Source organism: Rhinopithecus bieti, unplaced genomic scaffold (genome assembly GCF_001698545.2).
Source record: "Rhinopithecus bieti isolate Rb0 unplaced genomic scaffold, ASM169854v2 scaffold_6380, whole genome shotgun sequence".
Taxonomy (NCBI): Eukaryota; Metazoa; Chordata; class Mammalia; order Primates; family Cercopithecidae; genus Rhinopithecus; species Rhinopithecus bieti.
Genome location: NW_016806642.1, coordinates 12,750,433 through 12,776,077, shown reverse-complemented (window position 1 = coordinate 12,776,077; position 25,645 = coordinate 12,750,433). Strand labels below are relative to the sequence as shown.

Here is a 25,645-nt window from a genome sequence, read left to right as displayed (position 1 = left end):
TTTATATAGAGAGGTTAGAGAAAGCTGACCTTGGAAAGTTTTTTGGAACTTAGGCCTAAATGCAGCTACAAAATCTTAAAGAAAAGAGTTTTTGAGGAAGAGGGAATGGCAAGTGCAAAGGTCCCAAGGCTTGACAAAGCCTGTTTAAGGAACAGCAAGAAATCTAGTGTGTTGACCATGGGCAGAGAGCTAGGGGAGGAGAGGTAGGAGATAAGTCAGACACAAAACAGGGACCAGCATGCAGGACCATGAAGACCACAAAGCAAGTAGTTTAGATTCTATTCCAAGTACAAACAGAAACCATACAAGGTTGTAAGGAGATCCATCCATCCACCCTTCCATCCACTTAATCAATCATTCAACACATTTTTTTTTAGGACTTATTCAATCTGGCCTTTTTCTTCTAGGTGCTAGGGATTTGGTAGTAAAAAAAGACAGTCCTTATCTTTTCTTTTTTTTCTTTTTTTTTGACAGGATCTTGCTCTGTTACCCAGGCTGAAGTGAAGTGGTACAATTTTGGCTCACTACAACCTCTGCCTCTCAGGTTCAAGCAATTCTGGTGTCTCAGCTTCCCGAGTAGCTGGGATTACAGGCACAGGCCACTATGCCCAGCTAATTTTTGTATTTTTAATAGAGACAGGGTTTTGCCATGTTAGCCAGGCTGGTCTTGAACTCTTGACCTCAAGTAATCTGCCCACCTTGGCCTCCCAAAATGTTCGAATTACAGGTGTAAGCCACTGTGCCCAGCCAGTCTTTATCCTTTTATAACTTACATAATACTGAGGTGAACCAAGCACTTGGTGGCAAAACCAAGAGTTTGCTGATAGATTCAGTGTGTAGAATGAGGGAAGAGAAGGGAAATAGAGCATGGGTCCTAAGTTTTGGCCTGAGAAATTAGGAGGATAGTTGTGTTGTTTACCAAGACAGATGATTGGTGACAGATTTGAGTTATAAGAGAGCACTCAGGCTCTAAGAATCAATACAGATTGCCTAAATTCATGCAACTTGTAAGAAGTCGAGCTAGGATTCAAATCCAAGTTTTTCCAAAAGCTATCTCACAAAGCAATTCCAGGAGATTAAGCACTTTACTCAAACCCAAGATTACAGTTTAGCAAATGGGCCTAGAATATCACGCTGAAAGTCTGGAGCAACATTACCCAGGTCATATACATAACCACTCTGAGTCAACAGGTTTTAAAATAGAAAAACATGATGACCCCTCCTAGCCCCTGTCCCATGGGGATCACATTTGTTACCTGGGTCCTGGCTGGCAAGCTCACACTCATAGATGGGCTGGTAGGTGCTGCTTGCTGGGCTCTTCTCAGGACGTGGGTTTTCCCAGTTCTTCCTGATATAATGAGAAATTACAAAAGAGGGATCTTCAGAGACATTAAGTAATATTTTGGGGGCCACCAAGTGCTTCTGGGAAGGAAGAGTCTGGGCTCCTTTTGTTTCCAGCTTTTTCCTGGGTTCCTCTGGAGTAAGCCCCATGGCTTTTTGCCCTTCCAGATGGAAGGTCTTACTTCCACAGTTGGCAAGGAGAAGGGCTGATGACATTTCACTTTTCTGAGATGAAACCTTCTCCCAGTTCCAGAGTTTGTTTCTGAAGCTATTGGCCACCACTACTTTTTCCTTAGTGATCATCTCAACATTTGACTGAGTCACCTCTAATAGCAGAGAAGCCTTCTGTGAACTTGCTGCAGAACATACAGTGGACTTTCCCAGAGGCCCTGGGGAGCTAGAACATTTTGGAATTTCAGTCTTTTGAGCCAACTTTATTTTCTGAGGTTGAAGAGGCCGGGACTCACTACTGGAACAGTGTGGTGGGCGCTGCTTGTGGTTGGATGAGAGGGGTTTCCCACTGGCCAAAATTTGAGTTGACTGTTTGTCTCCAATGTCACCGTTTGGAGAAACTCCTGCTGGGAGTTTAATAGGTCCTGGAAGAGGTGGAGCATCAAGATTTTGAAATTTGGCTCGAAGTTCCTTGAAGCTTCTTACCCCTTCCTAAAGCAAAGAATAATCAAACAAACAACAAAAACAAACAACAACAACAACAAAAACAAGTGTCTCATTATTCCAAGAAAAAAAGCCAGTGGGATTAGATCTCACTGATCTCACCATGTTAAGGGACTCTAACTGCTGATACAATGCAACTGCTTCTGGGCAATGTTAGCCAGCAATGCTATTGTCTATATGAGATAGAATGAAAACACTATCTCTTTTTTAAACACTCCAGGGATGTTTAATTTTCTCACAGCATGTAAAGAACACCTATAGATAGTACTAAAAACAGTGGAGAAACCCCTTGATACAAACTTTTGATGGCTCCCCACTGCCTATAAAAATAAATTCCATACTGCTTTATACAGAATTCAAGGTTCTTCACAATGCAGTCCCAACTAGCTCAAAAGATGGTGGAATTATGATCTCCAACCACAGCCAAACACAACTACCCTTAAACCAAACAGAACTGTTTACAATTTTTTTAGACCCTCCTACTCTCTATCACCTGGAGTTTGCTTTGTGTTCTTGCTCACAAAATGCATCCCCATCAGCTTGTCAACACTTTTCTTGCACTTCACTGCCTACTAATCCATCAATATTTCACCTGGAGAACTTAATTCAATATGCAAAAAAAACTCCATTAAAAAATGGACAAAGGACATGAACAGAAGATCAACTACTGCATGTTCTCACTTATAAGTAGGAGCTAAACACTGAGTATACATGGACATAAAGATGAAAACAAAAGGCCCTGGAGACTATGAGGGGGTGAAGGGACGAAGAGGGAGAAAGGTTGAAAAATTACTTGTTGGGTACTGTGATCACTACGTAGGTGATGGAATCATTCATACACTAAACCTCAGTGACACACAATTTACCCATGTAGCAAACATGTGCCATGTGCCTTTACTTCCTGAACCTAAAATGAAAGTTGAAAAAAAAAAAAAGCTTTCACTTGTGGATGATAGACACAGCTAACTTCTTTCTTGTCTCCTTGTTACTTCCTTAGCTTTTTATATCTTGGCTGTTGAACTTAACACTATGGTATGGAGAAAAGAACAAACTTTGGAAATAGACCTATGTTCATATGAAGACTCCACTCTTTATCCTCTATGGAAATACTCTGGGGAACTCGATCTTCCCTCTAAGTGCCTCATAAAAATAAGTTATCAAACAGTAGCAGGATTAGGGCCATTATAAGTGAAATGTCCATTACAGTGCCTGACACATAGTAGGCCCATGATAAATAAAAGTTCTTTATAAGAGGCTAGATGACCCTCTTGCATTCTTAACTCCCCTTGGAAAATGATCTTGCTCTTCCCTTTAAATTCAGCTCCAATTTGGCATATGAAAATAATGGTAGTAATGGGAGCCCAACCTTTGTGGCAGAAGAAGGAGCATGACTGGGTTTATACAGTGAATTGATTGGCGGTCTGGCCAAGTAGGTGTAGGCTTAACTCCTGCTCCATGCTCTTCCTGCTGGTTCTTCTTCCTCCCACTAGACCACATTAGATTTTGTAAATGTGTTCTGTCATCTTTTGCTTTCATAGGAAGTAGGGTAATGTCTAATGGAGCCATTGCAAAAAGTAAGAGCCACTGTCCTCTCCTGATCATCTTAAAGGTTTTTAATTTCATGTACACAGACCATGTCTATGGCAGTGACTTTTGATTTTGCCAGGTTAGGAAATGTTGGGCGACCTTTTCTCTCTGTATTTACAGTTGACTCACACCTGCCTTCTGAAGATTTTGGAAGGGAGGGAAATTGAACGAGAAGCATGAAGCGAGTGTCTCGGAGCTTAAGTACATGCACTCTCCTTCCTTTTTCATATCTGTTCTCTATCTCTGTAACACACACACACGTGCACATGCACACGCACACACACAGCCAGCAGGTGTTAATTCACAATGCAGCCAGCAGCAAGTTAATTCAACCATACTTTCTCTCCCCTGATGTGGCAGAAGCCAGCACTGGGCGTGAAATCAGGAGATCTGAGTGTGAAACTCTGCTTATCCATTTTCCACTTATGTGCCTTGGGCAATTCACTTCACTTTGTTGAGCCTTATTTTCCTCACTATAAAATGAAACTTATATTTCTGACAGCAGTTCAGGGTTAATGTAAGAATCAAATGAGATAACAGATATACACACCTCAGTGATAAATATTTTTATATTGTGGTAAAATACACACAAAACATGTCATCTTAACCATCTCTAAGTGTACAGTTTGGCAGTGTTATGTAGATTCACACTGTTATGCAACCAATCTCCAGAACTCTTTACGTCTTGCAAAAATAAAACTCCATATCCATTAAACAAGTCCATATTCTGTCCTCTCATTCTACACTCTGTCTCTGAATTTGACTATTCTAGGTACTGTATAAGAGGAATCATAGAGTATTTGTCTTTTTATAACTGTCTTATTTCACTTATTACAATGGCCTCAAGGTTTAGCCATGTTGAAGCATGTGTTAGAATTTCCTTCCTTTTTAAGGCTAACTAATGTATCATAGTGTATATATAACACATCCTGTTTATCCATTCATCCATCCACGGAGAGTTGGGTGGCTTCCATATCTTAGCTATTATGAATGATGCTTCTATAAACATAGGTGTACAGATACCTCATTGAGACCCTATGTTCAGTCCTTTTGGGTATGTTCCCAGAAGTGAAATTGCTGGATTATATGGTAGTTCTATTTTTAATTTTTGAGGAACCTCCCTTCTGTTTTCCATAGCAACTGCACCATTTTACATTCTCACCAACAATGTACAGGGGTTCCAATGTCTCCACATCTTCACCAACACTTTTTTTTTTTTTTTACAATAGCCATCCTAATGGTTATGAGTTTGTCAGTGGTTAATATTTTTAAAGTAATATAATGATTATTTTCAGTTCTTCACTATTTGAAGCCACATGGAGAACTACTGTACAATGTTATTGCTTAGATTTTAGTCTCTGCAGGATTAATTAAGCAAACCCTAGTATGAAATAGAATTACGGATTTGATAACCTCCAAACCAAGGTTCTGTGCAAAGATCACTGGTTCAGCAGGGAGCAAACCTGATTATACCTGGCTCTCTACTCTTTCAACACATGTTCATTAAGTATCTACATACAGACCAAACATTGTTTTAGACAGTCAAGGGCTCTATTCTAATGTCAAGGAGAGACAGAAAATAAGCAATTACACAAGAGAATATGAGAGACAGAGTGCTATGTGGAAAATTAAGCAGATGATGCAATGGTGACTCAGTGCCTACCACTGATTTTCAGAGCTATAGTAGAAAAGTAATTTCTTCTCTCTAGCTCAGTCATACATCCAATTAGAGGTTGGACTGGGTGATCTCCAAAGCCCCTTCTGGCACTAATATTTAGATTTTATTTTCCTTACAATCAATGGGAAATAGATGTGATGCATTTTGTTTTGTATTATCCATCACCCATAGGTGGAAGTTCAGTTTTGAGGACATAAGGAAAACTGCATGAAGATGGTTTGGGAAGTGGCCATAGGGTCCTTCTGGTTAAAACCATGCTCCATTTTTCAGCTGCCACAGCTAGTCAATCCCCAAATCCCACTGATCTGAACTCTTAAGCAGCCCATGAGCTCCTCCCTTCAATTCTTCCTCACTTACTGTTGGAATGACTTCTTCATGGTCTCTCTGCTTCCATTCTGAGCCCCTCTAATCCACCATTTACTCAGCTGTTAGACAAACCTCTTTAAAAACAAATCTGGTCATGTAAGTCCCTTACATGTTTTAAAACCTTCAATTTAACATCCCCAAAGCTTTCAAATAAGCTCAAATTCTTTTGCTTAGCACATAAGAGCCATCCTAATCCTGACCCTCTTAATGCTCCAGCATCACATTGGGCCTCCCCCCAACATGCTTTCTTCTTTCTAGCCTCACCAAATTGCTGACATTCTCCTAAACCTGTTTTGCCCTTTCATGTAGCTGTAACTTTGAATGTGCTGCCTGCAATGTTCATCTTTCTCTCTAATTTCTTGAACTAGCAAATTCCTGCTCCTTCAAAATTTAACTCGTGTCATCTCAAAATATTTATTGGTTGCCTACTATGCATTAGGCACTAGGGTTACAAAGATGAATGAGGCAACTCTGACCTTTCAGAACTCAGAAAATGAAGGAGACAGCCACAAATTGGTTGTTTTAACATAATACAGAGAATTATGAGATGTATGGCAGAAAGTCTGTGGAGAGAACCTAGAAAAGGGGCTTGTGATGCAAACCCTGTTGCCAAGCAGATTTCCCAGAGGGGATTCCCCAGCTTAAACAGTCAGCCAAGCAAAGAACAGAGGAAGGCAGTCCGGAGAATGAACACAGAAGGCACAACCTTGGAAACAGCATGATGTATACGGGAAGCAGCAGCAATTTCACATAAATGAAGCACCAGTGTGTAGTATATGAGACTGGAGAAGAAAGGAGAGGCCACGTCTTAATGTCATCGGGCTTAATCTTCATAGTGGGCGAGGAACTACTGATAGGTTTCCTGGTGAGCAGCTAAAGGCAATTTTTAACTGATTCCTCTTTCATGACCACTCTAGGTAAAGCAGTATCTCTCCTTCACTCTTTACCTACCTTACCCTGGGTATACACTGGCTCATCCAACCCTTTCTAGTGAGCCTTCCCCTAGCACAGAGCCCGGGAAGCTTGGAACTACCACGCCCAGGCACTCTTTCATCTGGAAATTTGCCCAACAGAGGTGTCCAAAGCTTGGTAAATGAGCCCCTGAGGGTGTGGCCGCTCAGGGAATAGCATGTGCTTTGGGGAGCAGCTGTGGCAGAGGTTCCTGTGCTACGCGGTGGGTAGCAGCATCGATGGGTTCACATAGGAACTACCCCATTCCCTTAGCTCTAGCATATAAGCTTCTTGCCAGTTCTGGAAATTCCTAAAATAACTTATTGCAAATCCTTTTCCATTCGCATTTACAATAACAAATTTGGTTATCTGTAAGAACAACAACAAAACACACTGGCCGATGCAGCCTGGTTTGTTTTTCTTTATAGCACCTATCAAAACCCAGCAGATGGTCTGTCTCCCTCCATCAGAATGTAAACTCCTTACAGGTAGGTACTTTGTTTGTATTTCAGTATTTGCCCACTGCTGTAGTGCCAGTGCCTTGATAAAAATGTGGTGAAGGAATGAATCCTTAATTCACAAGTCTTTCAGAACCCCTTTAAGACAGGGCCAGTATCCTATTTATCTTGGTATCCCCAGCAGTGGCAGAAGTGACCCAGAAAATCCTTGGTGAATGAATGAATCAGTGAACAGATATTTAGAAAGGTTAGCTGGTTCACATAATACATGAACCGTAACTCAGCAGAATCTTAATTTTTTTCCTGTGTCATCTTTGTGAAAGCAGATTAGAATGCCCTCAGAAACAAACGACCTAATTGCTATCATGTCAACACACAGCCCTAAAAATAGCCCTGGAACATAGCCTGGTGCTTCTGGCTTATACTGGGCAAGCCTCAAATACCTCATCTGGGAAGTACAGGCCAAAACAATGCCAGAGATATTGTGGGAACAACCTGAGATAAAAGACAGTGATGTCCTCTAAACAGAAGGGGTATATCTTTTTGATATGGAAATTAACCAAGGAGGTAGCAGCCAAAAAAAACAAAGACATTGCTATTTCAGAAGAATGGAGAGACTACAGTAAAACAGTTAGAAGTCTGAATCTCAGCTCTTTAAGTGTAGCATTGTTATATTTAGATAAATGTATTTAGTCACTAGGAAAAAAGACTCCATCAAACAGCTGCCTTTTGTTCAATGTTTATGTTACAGGAATCTAAGGAATAATGATAATAATAATAACAACAAAAATGGGCAAACATGTGATATTATCATATACCAGGCACTGTTCTAAGCACTTCATATACATTAACTAACTTAAACCCATGTATTCTCAGAATACAGACAAGGATAGTGAGGCAGGGCCTATGTGGCCTGTCCAAGGTCATGCAGCAAGGGTCAAAGCTGGGAATCAAACTCATACAACCTGGCTTTGGGGCCCATATGATCTATTCTGGACTCTTCTAACCCAAGAATTTGCTTGGTGGGTCTAGAAACTTTTTTGGCTAAAAATTTTCTAGAAACAAGCTAATACCTGATCACATGAGTATAAATGCTGTAACCTCCTCTTCTTGGGAAGATATTTTCCCCTTTGCTAGTTTCAGAGAATTGATAACTATTTTTTTCTATCCTCATCATCCTTATTAACAACCCTTATACATGATGCCGTAATTAATTTCCACAATAACCCCACCAATTAGGCAATTGTTACTGATCCTGTTTTATAGATAGACTAACAGAGAGATTAAGTAACTTTCCCCAGTTTATATAGAGAGTGATACAGGAATTTAAATCCAAGTCTGTATAACTCCATGACTGCTTTTATTTATTCCGCAATAAATACACAAATATATTGACAAATATGCCTTTCTTATAAATTTAGCTCTAATTTAAAATTCTTCCATTAATTCATAAAAATATCATAATCAATTTTGTATATGTCACATTTACTTTAGAGATTATGTTAAAAATGTAGCTCTAATCACACCATTGAAACAAACAAAAATCCCAGGAAGCCAATTTGCATTGGCTTTTAAGACACTTTCTCAGACTTTTTATTATTTACACTGACATGAGCAAAACATTTTACTTAATATAATTGGCATAGTTTAAAAAATTTTAATAAATTACATGGCCATTGTGACCATATATCTTGGATTTTTCAAGGTACTTTTGATTTAATGTAATTTAAGAGATGATGGGAAAACGCAGAACCAAATAACAAAACTCAGTCTTATATCCTTTCAAAGTAAATTTGCAAACGATAATAAATTCTGTGTCAAATCACATGTTTTGATCTCTGCTTTATAAAGCATGGCACAGACAGCTGTTCCGTCCTCTCCTGAGTTTACCCTGCTGCCATGGGCTGCTAGGTAACCCTCTCTATGTCACCACTCTCTGCCTTACATCTACAATGGCATTCATTGCACCGCACAGCAAGCTGCCTTGGACAAGGACTGCAGGTGCTCGATAAGTTAACAGTGACTTGGTAAGTGAATGTGGTCATAAAAATATACATAAAATAAGTTCCAAAAGGAGAAGATACTATTTCTATGCACATTTCTTAATTGGAAAATAAAGGTTATCTCATTTCTGAATGTCTGCACATTGCTAACTGTTGCCTTCCACAGGGAGAAACAATGGCAATGTCAACAGCAACGGTTTATCACAAGTCTGAACATTCTCCTGTGGTAAGCAAATCCAAGAGCCTTAAGGAATATGTAAACTCAAAATCCAAGGCAAAAAGAAGGCAGCAGAAGCCAAGAAATTATGAGCCCAGGAAGAGAGGCAGTAGTAGCTGTCAAATCCTATCTAAGATGGAAAGAAGTAGAAGTCGATTAAATATAGCATCTGAGTCACCCTTCATGAATAAAAGGGCTTCAATTCAACCTTCCCTACTATAAAAGCTATAATAATAGTGAAACCGTCTGTATTTTTGGTACCAATGATTAATTCCTATGAAGGGTTAGGAACAACAGAACTGAACTGATACCGCAGTTGTTAGTTAAGGTTAAAGCTTAAGGTTAAACAGATTAAAATCTTCCTATGTAAAGGCAAAAAAAAAAAAAAAAAAAAAAATCATTGCGCCTCCATTATCTGTCAGGTCAAATGAGTACTTTTCATCTCCAGGTTGGGTGTGACAAAAGAATATCAGCTTTATTAAATGTGTGACCTTGAACAAGCTACTAAATCTCTCTGCATCTGTAAAATGGGGCCAGTAATACCACATGGGGCATAAGGTTTCAGTTAAGTGTTACAAAGTCCCTAAGTGCCCAGCCCCTGGCCAGTGCTCTTGGTGAGACTGTGACTCCTCTAGTTGCAACCACATATGCCACCTGCTGTCCCTTAGCCATGAAACTGCCCACTGCAGACTGCAAAGGCAGCCTAGAGTCTTGATGGTCCTCATACACCACATGCTTTCCTCACCTCAATACCCCATGCATTACCACTAATGCTGCCTAAGCCCCCATCCCAAGTGGTAGGCAATAGTTAGCCAATGACTCGTCTTCCCCTAAAACGTCAGGACAGTGAGACTTACATCCCCATTTACCTTGGTCACCATGAGAAAATGAAACTGGTCTGTAACAAAGGGCCTTATTCCCCACAGACCTCTGTAGTATCACCAATTGAATCCCATTTCTCACCCTTCCCTGACCATCCTAACCCTCAGTCTGCAAAATTCCTCATATCCTCAATCTCTTCTATGAACTTGCTCTCTACCTTTTTGTTCTAACTCAAACTCATCTCTCTCCTGAAGACATGGCTCTTCTCGTGCTCTCGCAAGCATAGCTTTCTCCTTCCACACTCCTCTCTATTCCTGGGTCAGAAAGTGGAGTAAAGTGTTTTCTTAGCTCATCACTACTGCTTTCAAATTATTTTTTCTTCCTCAATAACGCCAACTCCTGCAAATGGCATATCGAACTAAACCTACTGCTTTCCATTGATGCCTTCCACAATATTCCTGATCACTCCCTTTTATTTATTAAAGATTTTAGCACCCAGCTCATTCCTCTCTCTCTATTACTACTCTCATGACAATAAGCAAATTCCAAATCCATGCAGATAATCTTTCCAACACTTTGGCTTCATTTCTAATGATCTCATCTTTCACCCTACTTTAGCCACTGATTTCCATAGATACACCTTAGACCCTGCTATGAGTAATAAATGAACCATCTCCAACACATGAATTTCAAGTACCCTACACCTGGATACCCCCTTTCATCTTACCCACTTGCCTTTTCTGGTGCCCCAACTCCAGCAATGCTTTAGCTTCATGGGTCTTAACACTGTTTCTCTACTATTCCCTCCCATCTTCATTTCCCTGTATACCCAGATTGCATTCCATAGACCATCATGAGAATCACTCTCTGGAATACATCTTAATTCTTGCCTCTCTCCCACTCACAGTTACTTGGGTATGGATAGAAGGCATGAAATGTGCCTAGAACTCTAACCTTGGTTAAACATTCTTCCTACTCTTTATTTGTACCTGAGGCAGAATTAAACTGAGGGTACCTCCTATCTACTTTGCAGTTTTTAGGGGCTGGAATTGTCTGTTAGAGTGGGAGCATGCAGAAACCAGGAGCCCAAGTGAAGGAGTTAGGACTTTATTCCACAGGCAATGGAGAGCCTCTAAAAATTGTGAGCAGGAGAACAACACAATGGGCAACTCCTACTCATTCAAGTCTCATGCAAAGCACTGCTTTCCCAATCCTCCTGGCTTCTTCCCCGTCTGGAACAAGGACCTCTCTCTGCTTACTTCTGTCTTGGTGCTTATCACATTCTATCTTATCGTAACTATTTACTGGTCTGCCTCTCCCACTAAACCTCACCTTTTTCAATACAAGGACTATGTCTTTCCATCATTGTATCTTCAGCTGATAGCTGGACTTGAGCAATTCAAAACATTTAATCCCCATTTAGTGAAGGTAGTTATGCAAGCAATTACCTCACTATAAATACTATGCATGGAATCAATGAAAATATAGTGAAGAATTAGTTTAACTTGGCCCATTCAGGAAATCCTTCCCAAAGGAAGTAAGATTGAAGGATGAGTGAGTTTCCATTGGGGAGAAAAGGGCTATGAAGACATTTTAGGCTAAAGGAACAGCATAGACAAAGGCATGGAGGTGTGCAGGTCCATCGTATTTTCAGATTGGAGCAGCTAGAGCATAAAATGAGTGGAGCAGGAGGAAGAAAGCCATTATTCTTCCCAGGAGCCTTCAAAAGTTTAGGGCCTTCAAAGCGTTCATTCAACTAAGTAGTGAAGAATCTCAGTTGCCTTTTCAAGGCAATAAGAGAGAAGGAAATATTTTGGTGCAGGGAACCCTTCAGTGGATTTGAGATCATATCACTTTGCCACTTTCTTGTCTGCAACTGCCTACACTCCTTGTCATAAGGGCCTTTCTGTCCATCTATCACCAATTACAGGGCCATTAGAACTTTCATACAAGAATTCCAATAGTACATTGACATCAACACAATCATCTTCCTAGCATCAACATGAAAATGTGTGTGTTTGTACCCTCTCTATAAAACCCCTTCTATCCATTTCTTTCCCTGCACAAGAGCTCAGTCTTCATGTCTTCCTCTTTCTTTGAAACATTGCTTGGATTCTTTCAGATTTAGTTTTCATCACGAATTTAAGTCTATAATCTTTACACAAAATCCTCTGACCAGATATACTTTGGAATTCAAATTTTTTCCAATTTCAGAAAGGTAATATATTACAAATTCTGTATATGTAAATCCTAGTGTGGTCTGAGACAGCATGCTGTGATCAAACATGTTACCATTTCTGTAGTAAAATATATTAATGTTCATATAATGCAAGATAAATAAAGATCATAAATTGTCTCATGTTGGTTCAGGCAGGCTTTGGAAACCAAAAAAGTTACGAAAAATTAGTGGGTTTCAGAGCTTATTGGATTTTGGAATTGTGGGTAATGAGATCATGAACTTTTCCCTATCCACTTCCTCACTTTTTTTTAAGAAAGAAAAAGCAAAAGCAAAATAATTATTCAGCTCCAGGCATAATCAATGGCAGCTGGACTGATAGTTATTCCTTGGTTCAGCTGGCTGTCTTCTGCTACTTAAGATTTTTGCAATCATTTTCTAACTGGTAACCCAGCCTCACACAAAAATGTTGCAGGGATCTGATGGCTCTAAAATACAATTCCATTCTAAAATGTCACTCCACTAAAAATAAAAATAATAGTGTTTAACAAGTATCTATCAGTTAAAGTGCTAATTCCTTCACCTCCTTGATCTGGTGCCAAACCGCCACTACACGGCTTTATGTTGCAGTCACGTAGAACTCCTGGGCTCCCTCTAGTGTAGGTCATGTTTTCCTGCATCCCATCACAGCCCACGCTTCACCTGCCATCATGCCACATGCTTCACATTCTGGCATGTCCAGAATGTCTTTGCACGAAATCTACTGTCCAAATTTTACTCATTCTTCTAGGCACAGCTTACATGCTTCTGCCATCAATGGCCCCTTCAAAACTTAACCTCTCTCTCCTCAGACCTCTTCTGGTAATGGTTCTTAAATCCTGGCTGTGCATGGGAATATCCTGGGGACTCCTGAGCCTGCCCCACTGAAACAGAAGTTCCGGGGAGTCTATATTTTATGAAGCACCTTGAGTGCTTACTGTGTGGCCAGCTCAGCACCTGGTTCAAGGAATAGGTTTGAAAACATGTCTTCTAGCACTTCATCTGCAAATCTCTTTTAGCCTTATGCCCCTTGCCACTTTCCATATCCTCCTACAATTATTCCAGTAGATGCTTCATCTGCCCTATATTCCATGAACTCCTTGAGGTCAGGTAGAAACACATACTCATCTTTGTAGAGCCCACAAGTTCAAGCATGAAAATTTACTCCTAGTAATACTCAATAAGTATTTACCAAACTAACAGCGAATGAAATGAATAACCTCCAGAGGGGATGATTTTTGTTTGTTTGTTTTGTTTTTTGTTTTTTTTTCAGACGGAGTCTCGCTCTGTCGCCCAGGCAGGAGTGCAGTGGTGCGATCTCCGCTCACTGCAAGCTCCGTCTTCTCCTGGGTTCACGCCATTCTCCTGCCTCAGCCTCCGGAGAAGCTGGGACTACAGGCGACCGCCACGACGTCTGGCTATTTTTTTTTTTTTTTTTGTATTTTTAGTAGAGACGGGGTTTCACCGTGTTCGCCAGGATGGTCTCGATCTCCTGACCTCGTGATCTGCCCGCCTTGGCCTCCCAAAGTGCTGGGATTACAGGCATGAGCCAATGCGCCCGGCCAGGATGATCTTTTAAAAGGCTTTCTTTGAGAACTACAAATTAATTTTATGCCAATGATGCATCTCAAGGCGGGTTCAGGCCGGGTGCAGTGCCTCATACCTGTAATCCCAGCACATTGGGAAGCCAAGGTGGGCAGATCTCTGGAGGTCAGGAGTTCAAGACCAGCCTGGCCAACATGGTAAAAAAAAATACCAAAAAAAAAAAAAAAAAAAAATTAGCCAGGCATTGTGGTGCATGCATGTAGTCACAGCTACATGGGAGGCTGAGGTGGGAGGATGGCTTTCACCCAGGAGGCAAATGTTGCAGTGGGCCGAGATGGCACCACTACACTCCGACCTGGGTGACAGAGTGAGACTCCATCTCAATCAATCAATCAATCAATCAAGTGCAGGTTCAATCATGCCACTCCTCTGTTTAAAACCTTTCAATGGCTCCCTGTTACCTTGTTAGTAAATTATACATTCCTTAGCCAAACACATAAGGTCTTCTCTGATCTTTTCCTGTCTACATCTCCAGCTTCATTTCCCACCACTTCCTGCCTCTAACTCACCCCTCCAGTAAAATTGAACTTGCCTCTGTGCATCTGCTGTTGCCCCTGCCCCGAATGCCCTTCCTACCTTTATTTGCCTGGCTAAACATATTCATCTTTTGAGATTTAGGAGTTGCCAATCCCTCCCAGCAGCCTTTTCCAGTTCTTAGGTTGGGCCAAGCGTGTGTACTTGCTCCATTTTAGTACCTTCTGCTTCCCTCTGTCTTTCCACCTACCTAATTTTATTGATTAAAGTGATCTGCATGTGTCTGCTTTACCACACCCCACTCGCACATATGGATCAGATTGTGTGTTTTCACTTGTGCTTCTGTCTCTGTGCCTAGGCACACAGAGAGTAGATGGACAATACGTGTTCTTTTGAATTAAACTGAGCAGATTAGAAAGCATTTTTTGCATATTTGTGGGTGGGGTAACTGGGGAAAAATTAGGAATAATTCTAGATAAAAGAAAATGAAAGGTGCGTTGACTTATTATGTTAATGCATTTCCAGGCACTGCATATAGTAGTATGTGTATGTTGCCTCAATTACCATAATCCTTACAATTGGCTTCTGAGCTCTGCCCCCGCCCCGTGAAGATGATGACAAAAGTCAGGATCAGAGCTTTCTGAAGCTTGCCAGGACACATAGTAAATGAGTGCTGAGCCAAGATCTGAACCCAGCCCTGACACCAAAGCCTGTTGATTCGGTTTGGCTGTGTCCTCACCAAAATCTCACCTTGGATTCCCATGTGTTGTGGGAGGGATGCAGTGGGAGGTAATTGAATCATGGGGGCAAGTCTTTCCTGTGCTGCTCTCATGATAGTGAGTAAGTCTCACGAGATCTGATGGTTTTATAAAGAGGCGCTCCCCTGCATGAGTTCTCTCTTTGCCTGCTGCCGTCCATGTAAGATGTGACTTGCTCCTCCTTGCCTTCTGCCATGATTGTGAGGCCTCCCCAGACATGTGGAACTGTAAGTACATTAAACACCTTTTCCTGTATAAATTGCCCAGTCTTGGGTATGCCTTCATCAGCAGCATTAAAAAGGACTAATACACCTGTGATGTTTTAAAATCAACTCTTTGCTATACAACATGCCTTTTCCTTAATAACAGTGTTTTCCCTCATCTTTTCCAGACTCATCCAACAATTATTTGTTGTATGCCTACTACAGGTAACATAAATGCATGAGGCAGACACAGGCCTTGCTGTCCTGGGGTTCACAGTCTCATGGAAAGGATGGACACATAAACAGATGATGACATCACCTTGAGGTCCCTGATGTGATGGAGCAGCACCAGAGGCAGGACAGGGAACACCTAACCAGACTGAGGACAGAGGGAACTTCCCAGAGAAAGTGAGACAGACATAAAGAACAAATAGGAACTTGGCTGTCAAAAGGGGGAATGAGATTATATTAGGTTAGTGCAAAGTAATTGTGTTTTTTTGCCATTGAAAGTAATGGTAGAGGAGATGGCATTTCAAAGACCTGAACCTGAGAGAGTCTGGCATGTGTGGGTTTCTGGAGTGGGGAGTGTGGCTGAAATGTGAGATGAGAAGGAGAAATAGGGCTGGGGTGGCCCCTTGAAAGATCTCACAGGCCACTAGAAATAAACTTAATAACACAAATTTACATATTTATGGTTCCAAATTCCTTCCCAGAATATACGGGGAGATCATGAATATCAAAATGATATTTTGTAACCTTCAAATTCTGTCACTCAAGGCACAGGCCTATAGAGAACTCCCAAAGTGAAGTGAAAAACAAAGGGAGATAACTATTCATTGCAAACAAACGGGGTTTATGATGTCTTTTAGGAAATCAGCCAAAAAAAAAAAAAAAAAATGCTATGGGCTTGATATTGTTTCAAGAACTAAAACTTAAGCAGCATTTAACTGCATTTTGTGGTGAGAGTAAGGGTTTCAGAAGAAAACTTGGGCCATATATACCCTCAGGTGCCAAGTTCAAAATGTAGCTTTCAGCAAAAGGCTCAAGTTTAACTTGGTTGGCAGTCTGGGGATCAGGGCCTGAAGTCAGAATTTATGATCTCTGCAAACATGCCAAGTCCTCCAACAACCCAATTACAGCCCATCCCTGATTACATGACCCACACTCACTCAGCATTGCAACTTGGGGCAGGAACAGGAGGCTTCACTAGAAACTGCCTGCCAGGGAGTTGGAAAAACCAACCACAGAGCGTCCTTATTTGAAAGGGGTTCCTGCTCTCCCTGCTGCCCTCTCCTGCTGCAGACAGAACAGTCACTCAGTGTCTTTTAGGTTTATGACAGTTTTATTTAAAGTGCTATTTAATGAACACTGAAAAAAGAAGGGTTGAATAACCTCTTTGAGCCACTTTATTGCTTTTACTCCACAGCTATGATGTAAACTCCTCAGTCGATGTGGCCATTTTAATTTCTTAGATTTGTTTTCTATATTACAGTCCCAGCTGCATGAAAAAACAGTAAAAGAAATCAGAGACACCATTCTAAATGCACTTGGGGCAGGTTTTACAGGTGTTAGATGTTTTTGCTTTTTAAAGAAGATAAAGGAGCCCCTGTCTGGTTTTCTGTCTATTCAGGAACCTATTTCTCCAATAATAGCAATGGAAATCATTTTTAAGATCTGGAGTGCCAATCATTATCATCATGCTCATCATTCTCGCCTCTGCTACTTCCATGTCACCCATTACCGCACCCCACTAATTACTGAGCTTGCGCCACTGAAGTAGATGCAGTGGCATCTACAATTCTGAGACAGAACCTTGGATTCTTCTAACAACCCACCGAGATTGGTCAGCATTGGTATTACCATTTTATAGATAAAGAAACTGAGGCTTGGAGAGAAAATAAGTTTAGCTTAGGGATTGAAAACCATGCTCTGGACTTTGGAATCAGATCTTCTGTGTTGGGATCCCTGCCCTTTCACTTTCAGCTAGATGATTTTAACTTTTATTCCCATCAATAAAATGGCAACAATAATAGTATTCACCGTATTGCCAATTAATTCAGACAATCCAAGTGTGAATCACAGTATTTGGTACATAGTATATTTTCCAGAAATGTTAGCTACTTATGATTATTATTGTCATCATTATTATTACTGGTGTTGTCAAAGTTTGCATTGTTGTCAAGAAGTAAGTTTGGATTTAACAACGAGGTCGGATTCCAATACTCAAGATTGGTTTACTATACCACACTGGGTTAGGCCCTTTTCATACATTATTTTGTTTACTCTGCCACTATACAACATTAAAGAAGTGATGAACTCCATTTTACAGATGAAGAAATTAAAGCTGGAGGGGTCAAGTCAACTTACTTGCCTAAGATCAAAGAGCTAGTAAATAGCAGAACTAGACCTACTGACCTCGATCCCCTAGCTCTTTCTAGCATACTCCTACAGCCTCAATTCTTGGCTGTAAGCAGTCAAGAAATGCAACTAAAGGGTGTTTGAAAGACCCTTTATCTGGGACAAAATATTTTCTGCCAAAATTGATGCTTGACAGTCTTTCTGCTTTCCAAATATGTATTCTTCTAATCCACTCAGTAAACCTCAGGATCTTCTTTACTCCAAGAACTTGCAAAGCCAGACCTTCTTGTGAGAAATGTTTACAGCAGCAATTAGTTACACACCAATACCTGACAAAGACTCCTGGCACCAGCTCCCAATTTCCTTCACCTTGGGAGGTTGCCAGCTGTGAGGGGCCAGCAACACATTCTGCAGCCCAGCTGGTTTCTTAGGAAAGAAGCATCCTTGGCCCTTTGGAGAAAACCATGCACTGATGGCTTTAAAGAGAAACTGTGTACTGTATGCTGCAGTAGAAAAGCATTAGCTAGGAGAGCCCTGAATAGATCTGTATTCTAAGGCAGTCACATTATATCTCATCTCCATCTATGAAATGGATATGCTGGTTTACAGCAGAGATTTCACTAACGATCCTTGCATGGAGAAGAAGCTGAATGATGGCAATCTCTGTCTAGACTTCCTGCCTTCCTTCTCATTAATTAGCTTAATCAATAAATGTTAATCCTCTATATAAGATATGAACCCAAGCTACCAAGTTGTACATCTATTATGTTGTTACACACACACATACTCATATATAGATATAAATATAGCATATAATAGTTCTACCTCACTATTCACATTGTGATCACAGAGACCATTCTCATTGGCCACCATGTAAACAGCACCTATTGGAGTTGTGCAACTCAGTGGCCCCACTGCAGATTTCAGTGGTGATAGTGGTGAACAAATGTTCTCTGTTCTCACAGAACTTCTAGGCAAATGGGTAACTTTAAAGGTCTACAGAGATCATTCATTCGATGCCAACTATGTACGAGGTAGTGTTCTAGACATGTGAAAATGCACTGTAAATTGCAAAACATAATATAAGTATACTATTAACAGCTATTTTCCTCTTATCTCTCCCTCTGAATATTTTTTTTCTCTACCTCCAGTCTTACCTTTTCTAGTTCACCCACTTCACTAGATTCACTCTTCTTTAATTCCCCCTTGGGTTTCCTAACATAGTGACCAGAGCAGAGAAGACACTGTGAATATTTGCTGGAGGAACAAATGCCTCCATGCTTTTGCACACATGTCACTCACTTTCCAGAATGCTCTTACCCATGTTTATTGTCTGAAAAATGTTTGTTTTACTTGACTCAACCCAACTGCAAGTCCCCGAGGAAACTTTCCATCAGGGATGCAGTGAGGGGTGGCCACTCCCCTGTGCTCCTAGAGCTCCTATACCTCCTCTACTGTGGTGTTTATTACACTTTATAGTAGGGGTAATGCAAAAAAATTGTTTTTTACATTCTTCCCCTTCCTCCCTAGACTAGGAGCAACTTCAAGTATAGCAATAGGGTTAAGAACATGGGCTTTGGATTTAAAAGTCTTAGGGTGAAATCCTACCTCTACAAATTCTGTCTCTGTCACCTTTACAAAGCTATTTCAGTTCTCTATTTTCCTACTTCCTGATGAGTGAAATGGGGATACAGCTTTTCACATCCTAGAACTGCCATAGACATTAACCTTGGCCTGGTGCCTGACACAAAGCAGACCCACAATAATGATATTCTGATGAAGATAGTTGTGATGTGGATAAAGAGAGAAGAGAGAAAGGAGGAGGAGGAAGGGGAGAAGAAAGAGAAAGAGGAGGGGGAAGAGGGAAAGAAGGAGGAAGAGGAAGACAATGATTATCATGATGATCATGGTGATTTTTAGTGATGAAATGACTGTGGCAGAGTACATGTTCAGTAAATATGTTCAGAATTAATCAACCTGATGGTTTCAGATGGAAAAATTGAATCAGTTCTGTTAGATGGCATTTTAGTTTCCAGTAATAGAAATGCTCCAATTTTGCCTCCTTCTTCTGCACTCACAGACATGAACTCATTCCATGAAGTTTTCTTGGAGTTTTCACTCCAGTCTGCATCCCTTGGCTCTAGTCATTCTGTGAAACTACCCTATGAAGTTACCCTCTTTTCCTCACTCCCCTCTGTTTCCAAACCCAGGCTAGCTAACAACGGGCACAGGACCCACTCTGTAAACATTTAGTTCTGCTCTGTTTAGACTTAGACTCAATTCACACACCCATTTTCCACTCCCTCCCAGAGGCTACATTTTTCTCTCAGCAAAATCTGAAAAATATCAAAGAGGACTTTAGCAAGACTTTTCTTTAAATAAAGGGCTAAGAAAACCAAATGGAGATGGCCTTGAGTTGGTCATATGGGCACTGGGTCAGATTTTGTTACTTAGCTAAGAGATGCCAGTTTCATGTAAAGAGCCAGAATAATTGAAGGGCAAAATGCATCAGGCAGTGCTGCCTGGAACGCACAGCTTAATGGAACATTAACAGAGATTTTTCTTTGGGTTAATTAACAAGAGGAAATAGTAAGACTCTGATGTTGGGTGATACTGTACTTTTCCGATTTTTTGGAAGGGAGTTGTATTTTGAATATATTCCCCCTTTCCATGATCCTTCATATCCTGTGTGTTTCTCTATCACTGTATTTACCATCTTTTATTATCAATATCTATTTACTTTTCTATTTCTCAGTAGATGGTGAATCCTTCAGTGGATATCATCATCATCAACAGCAGCAGCAGCAACAGCTAACACTCACTGAGCACACGTATGCACTGGGCATGATTCTAAGTGTTCTCTATATATTAAATCATAGAAGCTCTAGGGGAGGGACCATCATCAGGCAGGTAGGCACTTCCATGGAGAATCAGAGAGGTCAAATAACTTGCCAAAGTTCACACAGCCAAAAAGTGGTAGCACTGGGATTCAAACCCAGAAGCTGAAGCTTTAAAGCACACATTCTATAAGAGTTCCTCTCTCTCAGAAACTCTAGAATAGTGGTATTGTAACCAAGAAGTTTAGCTTCAAAATGCATTTTAAAACTTTTTCCTTTCTTGCTTTCAGCCTTGAAACACACTTTAAAACTTTCCCTCCCTTCCCACCTGACACTCCCTTGCACTGCCAGCTTATCTAATTATGTACTTACTTAGAAATTCCAGGGGCTAATCTTGAAACAAACCAGCCCATGGCGACCCAGCTGTGAAATTCCAGAGATTACCTCCAGGCAGTTAGTCAACAACCCAGCCATTGTTGAGATGATACCAGCCCTCACTCCAGGTGGGCCATGACTCAAGACAGTCAATGGGACAAGACAGATGAGCCTCGAGCCAGCACCACCCTTGCATGCCTCCCGTTCTGAGTTCCCCTTTTCAAACCTCTTTCCATAGCCTAAAGTTTCCAATGGTCTCTTTTTTTTTTTTTTTTTTTGAGATGGAAACTGAGACCCACCAAGGTGAAATAATTTGCCTAAGGGCACAGGCATGAGTGGCAAAGACCAAAGTCACCCAGAGGTCTTGAGACTCCCAATCCAATGTTATTTCATCCATACCACAACTTGGAGAAAAGTTGTTGTAATGGACAAAAAACAAACAAACAAACAAACAAAACCAGCAGCAACACACACTTTTGTATGATTTTTTAAAAGGTGTGGAAAGTGGTTCTTCCCTGTTAATCTTTTAAAGTTTAAGTGATAATGCTGCTTTGTTTTCTGTATCGATTTTCAGTTGTTAAAACCGTTCCCAACCTTTTTTTTCCTTCTTTTCTCTTTCTTGTCTAAGATCACACTCTGGGCTTTGAGGTGAGCCATTGGCTAATTCATCAAAAGTGGAGGGTAGAGGGCTCAGAAAGTGGTTTGAATTCTAATGTCAGCTCTGCTACAATTTTGGATTGGAGAATTTTGATTATATCAACAACTATAAATATTAGTCTAGGATTTTATTCTTTTCATAGTACTTTCAAATACATTACTCTATATAATTTTATAGACAAATAGTTATTACTAGTCACACTTAGAGATGGGAAGTCTGAAACTCAGAGAAGATAAGTTATTTGCTCAAGGTTACATTCCAAGTAGATGGCAGACCTAGACTCAAATTCAGGTTTCCAGTTTAAAGTTTTTTTAAAACCTCTGTCCTATATACGATTCACCCTCACTACGGTAAAAAGAACCAAACTAATGGTTAGGGATGGGGACTCTGGAGTTAGGCACATTTGAATTTGAATACTGATTCTACTCTATCTGTAAAATGGGAAAGATGGCTAGCAGTAATAATACAGTGAAAAGTAATGAATACAACCTCACTTTTTCCAGTATTATAATACAAAATTGCTTAATTATTATTCTGAAACACATTATTCGTAACTTCTCTGTATTTAATAGGTCCTAACAAAATGTTTCATTATTTTGATTAATCTCTAAAAATCTCCCAGGGGCTTGTTATTTCGGATTTTACAGATGTGAAAAGCTAAAACCCGGAAGTCAGTGATCAGGGAGGAATACTGACCATGGTCGCAGGATCTTTTCTGTCCATTTTCCATGCCGAGGGGTAATAAATACTTCTCAGATTTCTTCACTGAAGAGATAAGCACAGCTGTCGTTTTGGGAACGGTCAAAATAGCAACATGATATAAAACACCTCCCAGGTTGATGGGGGAAGAGAGTGCACAATTATTTACATAAATTCTCTTATTTTATTTGTTGATATGGTTCATTTATTAGTTGCTAGGGTTATCACAGCAAGCACAACAGACTATGTGGCTTAAACAAGAGAAATGTATCGCCTTACAGTTCTAGAGGCAAAAGTCCAAGACGAAGATGCTAGCAGGGTTGGTTATTTTCTAGGGTTGTGGGGGAAGGATCTGTACCAGACCTCTCTCCTTGGCTTATAGATGGCTGTCTTCATGTTCACATGGTGTCTTCCCTGTATCTTCACATTGTCTCACCCCTGTGCATCTCTCCAGGTTCAAATTCCCCCATTTTATAAGGACACCAGTCATACTGGATTAGTGCCTACTTACGAACTCACTTTAACTTCATGTATTAGTTCATTCTTACACTGCTAATAAAGACATGCCTGAGACTGGGTAATTTATAAAGAAAAAGAAGCTTAATGGACTCCCAGTTCCACATGGCTGGGGAAGCCTCACAATCATGGTAGAAGGCAAAGGAGGAAGGGCAAAGGTATGTCTTACACGGCAGCAGGCAAGAGTGTGTGCAGGGAAACTGCCTTTTATAAAACTGTCAGCTCTCGTGAGACTTATTCACTATCACGAGAACAGCACAGGAAAAACCCACTCCCATGATTCAATTACATCCTGCCTAGTCCCTCCCATGACACATGAGGATTATGGAAGCTACAATTCAAGATGAGATTTGGGTGGGAGCACAGCCAAAACATATCACTTGATCACCTCTATAAAGAACCTATCTTCATATAAGGTCACATTCTGAGGTGCTGGGGGTTAGGACTTCAACATGAGTTTGGGAGGGATGGGTGTCACAATTGGATCCATAACAGCCCACCTGTTATTACTATAAGTTATTGTTTGTAGAATTAACTGCCTTTGAGTTCATTGAGCTGTTCTAAGCTCTTTAAATGTATTAATTTATTCAAACCTCGGTTGAATGTTAAGATGTAGGTACTATTTTTCCTTTATAAATGAGATAACTGGGACACAGAGAAATTAATTAACTTGCTCAACACTGAACAGCTAGTAAACAGGAAAGCCAGAAATTTAAACCAGTCATGCCAGTTCAGAGTGTGCTCTTAAGCGCCAGGCTTTGCTGCCTCTGTGAGAAGACAAAATCCTTGCTCTCTGGGATCTCACAGTCTAGACCTGGGTCTGATCAAAGGGTCTGGGGTCTCTTGCAAGGCAGGGAAAGACCAACTGTGGCCAAGGGGTAGGGAAGTTTTCTCAAGGAGGTGTTGTCTGAGCTGAGTCATAAATGAAGTGATGTTCAGCATTCTGAAGAGGAGAATGTACATGCAGATGCAGCAGGCTAGGAAACTGGAGCATGAGGGATGTGGTGCAGGGAGTGAGGAGACTCGAGTCAGAGCATACAGGGCAGGCACCAGAGTGCCTTGGCTCTGTCATCCAGGCCAAAGAGCTTGGGCTCTACTCTGTGGGCAATGGGGAACAACTGGAGGAAATCTGGCAACAGACTGACATGATCAGATTTTGCTTTTAGGACCATTTCTCCCCAGGGGAAATGTGGGTGTGCGGTTTGGAGAAGGGAAGACTTGACTCAATGGGAAAGTAATGCCAGGCTAAATGCTGAGGTCAGCACTGCTGCATAAGGCTGGCTGGCAAGGACTTCAGCCCTCCAGTAGTAAAGGTCACTTAATATGTCAGTGTCAAGGACTAAACAACACAATTCAAGAGGACTCTGCAGTGCAGCATCTCAGCAAAGATGAACAGGATATACCATCTTTTGGACTTGTGACTAATTGTGTGATTTTTTTCTTTTCTCCATCTCAGAAATTCTCCCAGAAATCACAAAAAGCCTCACCCTAAATTATCTGAACTTAATCCAGGCCCAGTTTACTCTCCTAAGAACAAGCTCATTAACAGTAGACCATCCTTATAGTACAGATCCTCTCAGCAGGTCCACTTGTGTAGATGTTACCCTGTCTTGTGACTTATTCCTTAAAAATGGAAATATTCATAAAAAACCCTCCAAAATTGCTGTTGAAGCCTGTGTGGGGTTTCACAGACATTTAGACCTGGGTTCTGTCAAAAAGAAGCCATGCATGACCTAGGGAACATACTGCCATCCCAGAATGTCAGAGCATGACAAGACCTCAGAGATATTTAGTTGGACCTCCCATCTTAGAAGTGAAGCCTCTCAGTGGCTCTCTTGGTTTACAGGATAAATTATATATGGCATTGAAGGACTTTCAATATCCAGATCCTATTTACTTATTGGGATTCCACTCTGGATACTCTTTTTTTAAACTTTCTGCTCTAGTAGCACCTTGCTGCCAAGTATCCCCAACTATCACCCTGCCATATTACCTACCTCTGCTGCTCCACCCATGCTGTCCCTTCTGCCTTCTCTCCCTCCTTCCCTCGAGTGTTCCCTGATGAAATGCCACTTCCTCTTCCTCTGACATTCAGTTAAGACACCAGCTTCTCTAAGGAGCCCAAGGATGAACCCCACCCCTTGTCAAGCATCCATTCTCAGTGCTTCCATCAAAGCTTGTGCCTTCCTCCATTAATCTACTTTTCATCAAATATGAAAATTGTCTGTTTCCTTGACACTCTTCCCTGCAAAGCTGAACAACTAGATGGGATCTAGAACTTCTCAGAAATTCTAAGATGGGGTCTGAGAGTAGAGTCTACTGAGGAGATCTGACTCAAAGTTTACCCTCAAATTGAACAAGAACATTCAGGGAGCAGCCACTGTAAATGGGGCACACTGGATAAGTCGTGTTGAAGAAGTGTGTTGGCATTTTCTGTCTCTGTGGCTCAAATTTCCCTGTAATATGGGAGTTTCCAGACTGGTTGGTATTTGAGAACACTCCCACCTGCTATATTTTATAATTCCATGACTTGTGCAAATCACTGATAAGAGGCAAAAGTAGGCCAGGCGCGGTGACTCACGCCTGTAATCCCAGCACTTTGGGAGGCCAAGATGGGCAGATCATGAGGTCAGGAGATCGAAACCATCCTGGCTAACACGATGAAACCCCGTCTCTACTAAAAATACAAAACTTAGCTGGGTGTGGTGGCAGGCGCCTGTAGTCCCAGCTACTCAGGAGGCTGAGGCAGGAGAAGGGCGTGAACCTGGGAGGTGGAGTTTGCAGTGAGCCGAGACTGGGCCATTGCACTCCGGCCTGGGCAACAGAGCGAGACTCTGTCTCAAAAAAAA

General features: G+C 41.1%; 1 protein-coding gene across 3 annotated transcripts in view; it reads right to left on the bottom strand.

The window, feature by feature from the left end:
* Window positions 1-25,645, bottom strand: part of FYB2 (FYN binding protein 2) — a 106,982-nt gene that overhangs the window by 77,034 nt on the left and 4,303 nt on the right. For all 3 annotated transcript variants that reach the window (XR_001886595.1, XM_017877263.1, XM_017877265.1), the window contains exon 2: window positions 1,257-2,004. Coding sequence is in view for 2 of the 3 variants with exons in the window: in XM_017877263.1 (XP_017732752.1) it covers window positions 1,257-2,004 (748 nt within the window). In the remaining variant the exon portion in view is untranslated. The remainder of the gene's footprint in view (window positions 1-1,256; window positions 2,005-25,645) is intronic.